The sequence below is a fragment of the Pogona vitticeps genome, chromosome 6, assembly GCF_051106095.1.
Source record: "Pogona vitticeps strain Pit_001003342236 chromosome 6, PviZW2.1, whole genome shotgun sequence".
Taxonomy (NCBI): Eukaryota; Metazoa; Chordata; class Lepidosauria; order Squamata; family Agamidae; genus Pogona; species Pogona vitticeps.
The window spans coordinates 87,947,668-87,960,752 of NC_135788.1; the positions used below are offsets into that span (position 1 = coordinate 87,947,668).

The following is a 13,085-nucleotide window of genomic DNA, read 5'->3' on the forward strand; positions in this document are numbered from 1 at the left end:
ATGAAATAACCAGATCCACTGATGAAAATCTCCTTGATTTTAATATGTTTTCTCAAAGTCTGACTACGTCGAGTTTAGAAATGAATGTCTAGCTCCGAAGTAAGTCAATCAAACCTTCTGTTCACAAATGATCCCCCCCCCGCCGCTGCCACTTCCTGCTTTCTTTTCTTTGCACGGCTTTTCTAACATTTTGCTTTACATTGCTCTGAGAAACTCCTCCTGTGGGACTTGCTACCATCTTCATCCTCAAGGTTATTATTGCCAGCACTGGTGGCAACCCCAGCTACCCACCTAACCTTCCAATCACCGCTTCTTTGCTGTGGTCAAATTGTTCAGCCGTGGCACCTCTGCTTGCATGACAGATTGCACCTGGTTCCAAAGGCAAGGTCCCAAGGGGCTGCCTCCTCACAACTGCATTTACATGGACAGGAAACGGAGACCTAGTCAGGGAGAAGGCTCAACATTTTCAGTTTCTCAAAAGAAAGAAGTTCGACCAGAGGGGCTGGCTGTGTTTTCTCAAGTGAAGCACCATCGCTTGAGTTTCAGGTTTCCACTGGGCAATGGCCGCTTCTCTTTTCCACCCCTGTGGGGTATTTCGGGTGACAATGGGACTTGTGCTTGCAGTCACAGGTACGTTTTTTTCCATCTTCTTTGCTCCCTCAGCTGAATGACTTGGCTACTTCAATTTCAACAGGGGCCGGGGGGGGGGGGGGAATCATTTATGGGTGGAGGGTTTGACTGACCTGCCTTGAAGCTAAACATCAACGTCAAAACTTCTAGAAATTCTTGGTGGCAGAGCAGAAGCTGGCTCCTGTTGCTAATTTAGGCAAACCATACTAGTCTAACCACTTAGACATTGCCAAAAAGGAGGACCTGTATAAACTGCTTCCCCCCAAAAAATGTCAAAAAAAGGACAAACATTTGTACCTAGAGAAGAATTTAGAAACTGGGAAAATATTACTATAATTTAAAAAGAAATATAGTCTTGCTGGTCTGCGACCGTAATAAAGAATGATGACGATGATGCAAAGAAATATAGTATATCTCATTCTAGAGTGGGAAAGATTGCTAACCGGCCATTGTATCTCCACAATCAGTTGTCTATACACAAACTGTAGATGGGCAACCTGATGGTCATGGTTCTTACAGCATTTATTTTTAAGCAAGAGGACTCCTGAAAACTTACGTAGGACTGCCATCTTACAGCTCTTCAGGTAGACAACAGTCCTCTTTAAAGAAGAGGTCACGATGACCCTTAACCATGCAGTGAGGAGGAATAAGGCCAGCCCTGCCATTAGACAATATGCTGCTACAGATTTGCACTGAAGAGCAGCACATTGCTCAATTATTTGCTGTGTAATTGCTTTATTTTCATTACCAGGAATTGGGGCAGGCACTGGAAGGGATGTTGTTTTTTGTTCTTGGCCACAGCTCAGGTACCCAAATAGCTCGACGGGCTCTGGAGCACTTATGCACTGTGACTTTTAGGCAGAGGCTTTTGCTGCTCTGTCTTAGGGCTGGATTGCACCAGGCAAAAGAACCCCAGCTACACCAATATGGCTGTTTTTAAGATCATTTCATAAATTTCTGAACACACGATACATGGCCAAGATCAACTCCTTTTCCCAGCCAACAGTTTATTTCCAGGTTATTTTCCCCCTTGCCGGCAGGGTTCTTTAAATTTATACTGATGATGAATTGCTTCGTTCCTTATTGTTTCAGCCTGTGTGAACATTGCTGTTGATTTATTTCCTTTGCAAAGGGGTAGGGTTTTTTTTTCATTATTATTTTTTTTAAAGGTATTTCAATACATTGGCAGTAGCAGTCACTGTTCCTGCAAAAACAATATAAATATGATGCTCTGAAGGGGACAGCTCAAAGGATACGGCCTTCTCCCCCTCCTCTGCGGTTGAAAGAGGGCTTGAGCAGAGATATTTCCTGCTTTTAATTGTAAAGAAAGGAGCATTTGGACTCCTCTCTCTTTTTTTAACCCTGCTTTTCATGATACTTTGCAGGTCTTTCAAAACTTGTTTCCAACTCCTGGCGCTGTGCAAAAGACTTGTAAAACTTTGTGCTGTCAATTTATTTCCTTTGCAAAAGAGTCGTATAAAGGAGGGATGGGAAAAGGAGAGGAGGAGAGAAGGCTCGGAGCTCTCTACTGCACTGCTGATGGATCAATTTTGTTTTTTTTTTAAAAGGGCAAGGGGGCCTGATTGCCCCCAGAAACAGTAGAGGAAATGAATCCAGACAAATTAAGAGCAGTGTAGCCTGCTATAACTGTTCAAATAGAAAGAAATGAATCAGTACAGTTAAAAAATGTGAATGTTTCCACAAGTATATACACCACATGAATGCGAAAATAAATCTATTGGTACAACAGAAGTATGGAAAGATTCAGTATGACTGGGGTTCTTTTGGCAGGTGTGATTAGGCCCTTAGACAGCTGGCCCTAGGATGGGAGGTGTTACAAAAAAAAGGGAAACCAAACCTTTTTAAAGGGCAAGGGGTCCGATGGATGGAAAGGTCTGTCTGAGAAGTCAGCCCAATGACCTCTGCATTGGCTGTCCTTTGACTTTTTTGTTTTAGGAATTAAGCCCTAGAAAAGTAGAGTGAAGTGCCTTAACCCGCCTTTAGTGGGCCTTTCTCTTCTGTTTGGGAGACAGGCTGTCTGGGGTATTGAGGTCAGGTTTTTCTCAGTCTTCCCTGCGGGGGTGGGGTGGGGGGGCTGAAAGGAGGTGAGATCAAGCCTGGGCATTCTGCTTTAGGGTTTAACTTTCTGCAGTTCCCACAGAGATATTCATAGAGACAGGGATAGGGAGGGGGTTGCATGCAATGAAATATAAAACTATAATGTTTCCTGTCCACCTGCTTCAAACTGGGGAAAACACTGGAAAGATCGATATTTGGTTTCCAGAAACAGCAGTTTCAAAGCTATTTTAGTTTATTTCTATGCCACCTTTCTTCTCCTGACCATGGCACTGAAAGTGTTTTACATAGAAAAAAGGAATAAGCCCATCCGGTGAAGTGTTCTCAGATATTAATCTAGGGAACCAAAGTAGATCAAGGGGCTGAACAATGTCTAGCTAAGCACAGCGGGAGTGGCCAGGTACAAAAGGGGACAGGGCTGTTCTACTTACAACTGTTATGTAGAAAGGCGGATTTCAGCAAATACAGCTTGTCATGTAGGCTGAGCCTTCTGGAATGCGCACTTGCTGATTCTCCAGAAGAGGCCACCACTCTCTGGCACTGAGCGTGTTTTGCACGCAGAAAACCCAATGTTCAGTCACTGGCATATCCAGGAAAGGCTGGGAAAACTCCTTCCTGAAGGCCTGAAGAGCTGCTTTCAATAACACTGAACTAGATGTGCCAAGAATCTGACTCAGGTGGTTGTGGTAGGTTTTTTGGGCTGTTTGGCCGTGTTCTGGAAGGTTTTTTTCCCCTAACACTTCACCAGTCTTTGTGGATGGCATCTTTAGAGGATGTTAGAACTCTGACTAACTCCTGTCCTCTGAAGATGCCGGCCACAGAGACTGGTGAAATGTTAGGAACAAAAACCTCAAGAACATGGCCAAACAGGCTGAAAAACCTACAACAACCATTGGATCTTGGCCGTGAAAGCCTTCAAGAATAATCTGATTCAGGTTCTTACTAAAAGAGACACTGATCTCTTATCTTGAAGCAGTGCTCCCTTAAATGGCAAAAAGGATGTGGTTGTGAAAGCATGCTAAAAGCAGAAGTGTGACTGCAGAAGATAAAATTTTAATATTTCAAGGACTCCCACCCCAGAATTCATTTGGAATCCCCAGACAAAATTCTGGGAATGGAAGAGCAAAATATTGAGCAGAAGCAAGGTTGTTCCATGAGAGGCTCTGTACAGCTCTCGATGGGTAGGAAAAGTACACTTCTCATATAGCACTGTAGTGAATTCCAGGGAGATTTGTTAGGCTTGCTATTTGACAGCAGGGGCTGCTGGTGCTGCTGCTTCGGACCTGAAACATCTGGAAGGTAATGGAGAACCTTGCTTTTGCTCAATATTTGTGCTCTCTCATTCCCAGAATTCTGCTTGGGGGATTTCAGGTGAAATCTGGAGGTGAGAGGCCTTGAAATATGAAAATCCCATCCCTAGTGACTATCATTGGTAGGATTGTCAGAATATAAACAACAGTTTACTTTACATGCCTAATTCTAAGGTAAAGTTTCCCCTTGACAATTTGTCCAGTTGTGTCCAACTCTAGGGCGTGGTGCTCATCCCCGTTTCCAAGCAGTAGAGCCAGCGTTTGTCCGTAGACAGTTTCCGTGGTCACGTGGCCAGCATGACTAGACACAGAACGCCATTACCTTCCCACAATGGTGGTACCTATTTATATATTTATATAAATTTGCATTTGCATGTTTTCAAACTGCCAGGTTGGCAGGAGCTGGGACAAGTGATGGGAGCTCACTCCGTCGTGTGGATCCGATCTTACAACTGCCGGTCTTCTGACCTTGCAGCGCAGACGCTTCTGTGATTTAACCCGCAGCGCCACCATGTCCCTCCAAAGGGGAGCATACCAAAGGGGCTTGTGTTGGTAGTGCAAAGCCATTGCAAAAGCAGGAAAGTTGTATTTTCCTGATGTGCCTTTTGATGCTTGGTATACTGCAACTTCTTGTGTCCATAAATTCTTCTCTCCTTCACAACTAGTACAGTTCCATGAGTCCTGACCTCTATGGCATCTGGCCATGTTAAACCTAGCTCAGATTAAACCCAAGGCACAGAATCTGCAGTGATGGACACTGCCGCAGTTATTGCCTCTGGGCCTGAAAAGGTCGCTTCAGGGGGAAAAGACCATGCAATTGAGCCCAGCCCACAGTTTGACAAGTTCCTGGTTCCGATAGACATAGAAGGAGAAAATGCTGGAACAGAAAACAATTAATGACCCCAAGAAAACATTGTAAGCCTAGATAAACCCAGTGGTGGAACTTTGGATTGCATGGACATCAACTTTCTTCACAGCAGAATCCTGCCACATGCTTCCTCATACATTTTGTGATCTCAGGCTACAATCCTACACTTTATTACCAAGGCATATTTCTCACAGAATCCAAGAGTATTTTCTTCCATGTGAAGGACTGCCCAAGAAGGTCGCAATTTATCTGGAAAGAAGCCCACAATCGTCCTTGATTGTTCAGAGCTTCAGCTTCGTATTCCTTTAACAAGCAGCTGGGGCAAATTAATGTGTGCCATGGGAGATGGAAGAAGTCATAAGCATAATTAGAGTGTTATTCAAAAGGCCCTCAGCTAGCTTCCATTCCCCTCTGTTGTTGCATTCTTCATGATTAATCCACTGGGTCTGAAGAATACAAGTTCCTATTCATGAACGGGCTCTGTATATATTGTAGTCCCCCTTTCAAGGCAGGGTGGGAAAATGTCATTTTACCAAAATATGAAAATCATATAAGAAAGGGAAACTGTATTTCAATTTTGGCTGAATGTATACATGCACCTTTTTCCAGAATCTCTCTCTCTTTTTTCTCTAGGTATGAATACCACAGAAATCAACAGGACGTACCAAAAATCAGGTAAATGATTATTCTCAGGATAATACCTTTCTTTATGGCCAGTTTCAAAATGGATATGTAACTGTTTTCCTTTCATTTTCTGAGCTTGATATTCCTGTGTGAAATCCTGGTTGGTCAGATGAATCTAGCTTCAGATTAGGGGTGCTTCCAGATGGGGCTTTTTAAAACTGTGCCATAGTAATTCTTTAGGCTTAGAATTCAATGGCTGACTCTAGATGAAAATATCTTTCACCTAGAGTTTTGAAATTTGTGCCAAATCACGTTCTAAGCAGACACGAAAGAACTGGAAGTAGGATGTCTCTTTTCTTATTCTGCTCCCACCTTTCCAAGGTGATTTGTTTGATTCTCATCTCTTATTTAGGCCCTGCAACTTCTTTGGAATTGACACATGTGCGCTTCATTGCTGCAAAGCGGGGGTCCACAATTTACTTCCATTGTATTCCGGATGCAAAGGCAAAGTGGTACAAAACATCAGAGAATGGCAAGGAGCAGGAGCTCACAAACAATTCCAGAATCCACCTTGCAGTTAATGACTCAAGAATGACGATGCGTATCAAAAAGATAGAAGGAACCGACAGTGGAATCTACTTCTGCGCGAGAAACATCTCATACGGCTGCTGTGGCACTGAACTGAAAGTCATGGGTGAATTTTTGATCTTCTACATAGATCTTTTGTCTAATAGCTTGCTTCCAATGTTTCACATGTGGGTTTCTGAGCAGTCCTCCGGAAGTTCTCCACCTGAAAGTCCATTTTTCTTTTAAGCCACACATTTCCAAGGAAGATATACATCTCAGATTCCATTTGATCCCATTTAGAGAGTCAAGTGTGCTATATCTGAAATAGTGCAAAAGCTTGATCTATTTATGCGCTTGCATAGAACACTTACACTGCATCATGGGTTTTATATCTTACTCTAGACTTGAAAGGTTCCATTTCACAAAAGGAAAGCAAAAATGTGATTGTATATCTGGATGCTTTTAAAAGTTCAGTTGTCCTGGACTAGCTGTGTTCACCATCTAGGTGTGGCAAGGTGCCAGACCACTGAACTGAGGTTGGCCTGTCTTTTTATTTTTTTAAAGGTGCCAGTACTTTTGAGCAAGTGCGAGATCGGCATATGCTAAAGGATACCATCATTTTGATTCAATCCGTTCTTCTGGTCCTTTTTGTGAGCATGCCTCTGTTGCTAACCCGAGGGAAGGTAAGTGCCCAACATTCCAGATATTGGTAATACTTACGACAGATTATATCAAAGGCTACTACAGCACAGCGTTGTGCACCTAGAGTTATGATTAGTTCATTCATTTATTTCATCTTGTTTCTAAAAAACACACCAAGATGAAATGAACGAAATAAATAAGTATATATCACAGCTTGGAGTGGTTCCAAAGTTGAAGAAACCTTATATGAACTGACAAACTAGTATTTTAATAGCAGCCTCCAATACCAGCAATCTAACTAGTCCAAAGTCTGAACCTCATTTCCTGAACAATCAGAAGGACCACAGCTAACCTCATGGCAGGGGCTTAACTAGGACGGACCATCTGGGGCTTTGCTCCAGGACATTTAGAGACCAACAAAATCTAGAGGTGAATCTACCAATGAGGTTAGGAAAACAAATGGCAACATCTCTCAGACTTACGGACTTCCCTTCCACTGAAAGAAGGTTGTTGTTGTTGTCAATACTAAAAACACATTTAAAAGCAACAAGGCACAACAATCCACTTAAAAACTCAACTTAGACAATTAGTCACAAAGGGAAAGCCTGCCTGAACAGAAACTACTTTGTTTGCTTGTGGGAGGATAGTAAAGATGGGGCTAGTCTAGCCTCCTGCAGGAGGGATTTCCAAAGTCTAGGAGCAGCAACACAGAAGGCCATCTCCTGTATCCCCACCAAGAGCACCTGTGAAGTGTTAGCTAAACATCCAAGGCAGAAGTGCTACTCTTTCATTTCAGGGTTATTTTATATTGCTGGGGACCTGAGGTTTTTTTTTAAATTGCAACCCTCTTTTGCTCAGGTCTGTTATCCTCATCTATTATTCTTCCTCTCAAACAAAACCAGGTCCTATGGAGGCATGTACAATTAGAACTCTCCCCCACCCCCGGCAAAAGACATCGTATCTGCTACGGGAATGTTCTACTCAATACAGAACAAGGCTTCATCTGGCTGCCCCCTCCCCCAAACTGGGGTTGGGAACTTGAGGTTTCCCCCCAGCACAGCTGCATGTGACCCTTTGCTTCATGTTGACAAGCTCAATGTAACATGCTGTTTTACCACCAAAAAAAGAGAAACAAAAACAAAGAGTTAATGATTCTAAGTTCTCCTTCAAACTCTGCAGACTTTTCTCCATGTTAGAAAGAAACCGACCCTCCACCCCAGCCTCCCCAATCTGGATGGGCTTTAAGATACAAGTAAAAGAGTATTCAAGAAGATTACTTCTATTGAACCATCTTCAGGTATCTGGGAAAAGTCCTTATTCCAGCGAAACAGGCCTTTTAATTTTCTGTTGTTGCCCATCTGTGATTAAGACAGTGAGTTTTAACAAAATGAAGAGAGCAGAGCACCAATGCAGGGCAGCAGAAATTTAAAAGCTGAAGAATGCCTCACTACCCTTTTCCCTTCCAGGCAGATAATAAGGCCTTGATGACACAGGCAAAAGAAACATTGGTTGTTCTGGGTTTTTCGGGCTCTTTGGCCGTGTTCTGAAGGTTGTTCTTCCTAACGTTTCGCCAGTCTCTGTGGCCGGCATCTTCGGAGGACAGGTTGCTGTCCTCCGAAGATGCCGGCCACAGAGACTGGCAAAACGTTAGGAAGAACAACCTTCAGAACATGACCAAAGAGCCCAAAAAACCCAGAACAACCATTTGATCGCGGCCATGAAAGCCTTCACAAATAAAAAGAAACATTATTTAAAGCCCATTTACTTTCAAATGAATCAATATTTAGTAACTAGAATGTTCTTCTGTTCCATTTCAGGGTGGCAGTAAGGATACATCTCATGAGGACCACACTTATGAGGTAAGCAAAAGAGTAAAGCTTTTTCTGAGACAGAAAGGCAAACAAAAGGGTTGTCCTTTCTGAGGAGAGAACATGAAGGGCAGGAATATAGAGGGGTTTCATCCAAAGCAGAGGAGAAGAAATATTTGCAGTAACCTGTTGGAGGGAATCAGGTGCAGAATAAAAAGTATGTGATGGTGGTGGGTTGCCTTGGCACGCACACAAGTGACAGGAAAGAAAGGATGTATTAGGGGTGTTGAATTGGATTGGTCCCTGAGTCAGAATTTCCCACTGGGACCAGGCTGTCAGGGCTCTATCCCCCATTTCCTTCCCCACATGATCAGGACCTGCTTCTTCCCTCCTTTTCACCAGATGTTTTCTGTGCTTCTCTCTGCATGGAGGAAGTTCTGTCTCACACTCATCGCTATGCCACTGGCTAGCAAGTAGCATGTAAAGGGAATTCCACTATTATCCCCAGAGAGTGTTTTAATATACTTTTGGCCAGCACAGCTAGTGGTGAAGGCTTCTGGGAGTTTTAGTCCAAGGACATCTGGGGACCTAAGATTGGGAACCAGTGCTCTAAATGCTTCCAGCACAGAACACTGCCAAAAATTATGGACGTCTCATTGGGAATGACACGGCCCTCGTTTCCTGCATTTTATTTTTTTTCCTTCTGCCTCTTAATCCGACTCTTGTTCATGTACAGGGGCTGATGGTTGAAATGGCTGATACATACGAAGACATTGGTAATTACCAAGAGAAACTAGAGAAGTGGAATTTGGGAGAGCATCCGAGCGAGGAGTGAATGCTTTTGCGCCATCTCCCAGTGGCATAAGTTATTATCTGACCTGACCTGACCTATGGCCCATGTTCCAGGGCAAAAAGCCCAATCTGGGGCAATGTTAAGATGGGGTGGGGCTGAGGGGGGGAATTTGCTACTTGGGGGTCATTGCTTTTAATGCCTCTCTCACTTGCATGATAATAACCAGCTGAATTGCTAGAACCAAATGCAACAGATCCCATGGTACTGCTGATAGAAGGCACACAAACACCAGGGCAGGGAAGAGAAGGGGTAGAATCAACACAGAACACACATCTAGAAAAAGAGAGAAAAGTAAAATGAAGCATATTGGAGCAGAGATGAAATTGGGGTCAATAGATGCCTATACATATTTTTTTCTAATTTGATACTCTACACTTATAACCAGCACACGTACAGGAAACATACTTCTAATACACCACACTGCTACAAAGCACATAGTACTGATACCAAAGCATTGGTCCAAATAGTCTTTTAAACAATACTAAGAACTGCTGTGCTTCATACAGTTTCCTCTTGTTTTTCTTTGATTCACTCAACCTGATCCATTTCCTTCCTGCTATTTCACAAAGCAGAGTTTAATACCACCCCAACTTCTGCATGCAACAGAGAAAGGGTACGTCATGCAGAAAAATGTCATCATAGGTCCAGATAAAGACCATGGGTGGAAAGAGTGATTTTCATAACCAACTTTCAGTTCTGCCTGTCATGCCCCAGCCAGATCAGCCGGCTAGAGGAACTTATTTTAAGCAAACTTCCACCCTTGAGAAAGGTAACAAAGGAGAGTGAGGTTATCAGTGGACATCATTGCTATCATGATTGCTATGTGGTACCATTAATGCTGGAGAAGTCTGCCTTAGTTTACTAGTTGCTTAAGAACACACTGGAAAGTGTCCCAGTGCATTCCTAGACAGAATTCTTAGAATACTGTGGGAATGCTGGACAAGACAAGACTTTGCTTTGATGTTCCAGAGAGCCTTTGATCTTCTTAAAAATCTATGCCACGAACACAAACCTTTTCATGAGAAATACAAAATAAGAAAAATAAATAAGGCAACTGTAAGTTGATATGAAGAGACTGAAAATATGGAATGATGAAAGCTCACGGAGATGAGATTTAAATAGGACAAACAAGATATTTTTGACTGATACTTCAATTTCCTTTGTGTTTCTGCAATAACTTCTAAAAATTAAAAAGCTTTTAAAAGCATTAAACAATACAAAATAAAGAACAGACATCATTGCATTAATTTCACTGGCAGGATTTTTCTTTCGGTTTCAATAAACAAACAAACAAACAAACAAATACTTTCCCAACAGGTATTGACTTTTCACCCTTAGACTGGCAAAATACTATTTAGGACACGGTTTTGGCATCAGTGATGTTTTATTTTCATCTGTGATTGCCCTGCTTGGGAAGGAATCCTGTAGTTTAAACACTTCTGTAGTGAGGAAAAATTCAGAGATAAAGTTCTTATGCTCGAGAAGGAAATACAGGTTGAATTTCTTCCTGTCAAAAAGCTGTCGCACTAAGGCATTTTTGGCCCAAAGTTCTCCCACCTAGACACAGATTTCTTCAGTTGTCACTCTAACCAGTAATCAATGCCACTCCTGCAAAAACTAAGCTGTGCATTTTCTGAGCTCTATGTAAACCGGTGCATTGAATTTGGCTATTCATTTGCCAGCTGCTGAGAGGAATTCATTTGTGGGCTCTTTGCCATTGCTAGCTCTCTGCCCAGCTGTTCTGTTATTCAACTATGCAAACTCTTTGCCAGTGCGACTCTATCGCCAGTCTCCCCATGGAATTCAGCAGTCCACTTTTCCAATTATGGCATCATATTCAGCAATAAACTTTGCAGGCTCCATGCCAGTGTTGGGCCCTTTCCAGCTGTTGTATGGAATTCAGCAGAGCACTTTCCAGCTCACCTGGGCTCCTAATAGTTGCTGAACGGAAACCTGCTCTGCACTATGCAGGCCCTTGAGCAGTAGTTGCTCAGGATTCACTTTTGGGGCCTTTACCAGATGTGTGCAATCCACCTGTTTCAGGCTGCTTACTGTTTGCACTTTGTGGCCACACATCCTATATGGTAAGAACATTAGCTCACCTGCTCTGCTCTTGGCCTTACCTTTTCCCCAACCCACTGCTGGAATACGCCAGTGCGTTACTTTCCAAGTTGGAATTAGGCCCCTTAGGTCGAAAAAAGTCTCTCCAGCTGCATATAAGAGATAGGAACCTTGCCACAAAAGTACAGTCTTTCTCCTGTCTTTTACCTATGGCCACCTTGCCCTTTGGAACATTTTTGTTTCTCCTTTGTGTGATCTTCTACATCATTCTCTGCGTTATTCAGCTATTTGTAAAAAGCTGTGTGGATCTGTACGGTTGCAACTGCACAACGGAGCAATAGGGAAGACACTCTGCAAATGTGCATGGGCATGATTTACACTATGACTCCACTAAGTCTACTGCCAAGTCCCAGCCCTGGAAAATGGTACCTGAAGCACCTAAATTCTCATCATTCATGCTGCTAAGGTTGCTCTTAGTGCACAGCAGCATCATTCCTGAACTCTTGCTACTTTGGATCATAGAGTTGGCCAGATTTCTTCATTTCTCCTCTGACTGATAATGATGAAAGATCCCTCATGGATGTTTTATCCTTGTTATATGTCATCAAGTCAGTTCCAGTTGATGGTGGTGACCCTATGAGTGACTTGTCTTTGGTCCTGTCCTCGGCAGACCTGTTCAAATCTTCTAAAATAGAATTATAAATTTCTGAGGATTTTCTTGGTCTTGTATTTTCCTCACCTGTTGTTGCCTGATTCATATGGGGATGCCCCTGCACTGCACATGGGGGGCACTGCAGATTGGTTTCTTTGTATTTAGGAACCTGATTAGTAGCTGCTCCCTAAAAATGAAATCTTTCTTGCCCACCATATCTGGCTCCTCTTGTCTACAACAGTACACACATGTGAGTATCATGTTTGTATAAATCAGGAGAAACATACTATGGAAACATGGTTGCCCCATCAAAGATAGAGTCTTTCTAGCACTCCCAAGGGTTCCATTTGCTGGGTGGTCGAAAAGCATTCTAGCAAGTAGCCTGTACACAATTTTGAGGTATCCAATAAGCACAGTCACCTGCACATTATTTTCAGAGGACTGTTGTCTACTGTGTGGGGGGGGAGATGGAAACGTCCTGTTCTGTCCTCTCTCTCTCTCAAACTTCTGTCTTAGCTTTCAATAACATTTATCAGGATGGCATAGAAAACTCTAAACTATGACATCATAAAACACAAAATTGTAACATATATGACATGATCATAAAGAGAAGACCTATTTCTGAGCACCTGCAGCGTACAGCTCTTGGCCACGGACCAGCTTTATAATGCCAGAGTTTAGCTCTGCATGGAAATCAGTTGATACCAAGAGGATGAGGTCTTTCCCTCCTCACTAACTGACCACAAGCCGTGCCCTCAGGTTGTTATGATTAAGAAGTCAAGTCTTCACAATAGACAACGTGCCTTCCAAGCTACTTTAAACCCAGCACTGTTCATTCCAAACAGTAACTAAACCAAAGAAATTCCTAGTTCTTTTGCAAAACTTGAAGAGGAATTGGATAAAACAATTGTGAAATATATTGGATGGTGTATATTGGATTGGATTTCAGCATTCCAAGTTGTACATCCGCAAAGAACCCCCCAGGCAAGTTCCC

The 13,085-nt window shown here is 42.8% G+C and overlaps 1 protein-coding gene across 1 annotated transcript; it reads left to right on the forward strand.

Annotated features, from left to right (window-relative positions):
* The first annotated feature begins 445 nt into the window (after positions 1–445).
* Positions 446–10,625, forward strand: CD79B (CD79b molecule). Its single transcript, XM_020798014.3, has 6 exons — positions 446–630; positions 5,518–5,559; positions 5,921–6,202; positions 6,640–6,758; positions 8,535–8,576; positions 9,262–10,625. Exons 1-6 carry the CDS (start codon positions 561–563, stop codon positions 9,358–9,360), a joined length of 654 nt encoding a protein of 217 aa, XP_020653673.3. The 5' UTR covers positions 446–560; the 3' UTR covers positions 9,361–10,625.
* Positions 10,626–13,085: the final 2,460 nt, after the last annotated feature.

Bases quoted from the DNA above. Each gene is read 5' to 3' on its own strand.
- CD79B (XM_020798014.3), top strand. From the start codon at position 561: ATGGCCGCTTCTCTTTTCCACCCCTGTGGGGTATTTCGGGTGACAATG. The intron at 6,203-6,639 runs GTGAATTTTTGA...ATTTTTTTAAAG, and splicing joins CACTGAACTGAAAGTCATGG to GTGCCAGTACTTTTGAGCAA. The intron at 6,759-8,534 runs GTAAGTGCCCAA...GTTCCATTTCAG, and splicing joins TGTTGCTAACCCGAGGGAAG to GGTGGCAGTAAGGATACATC.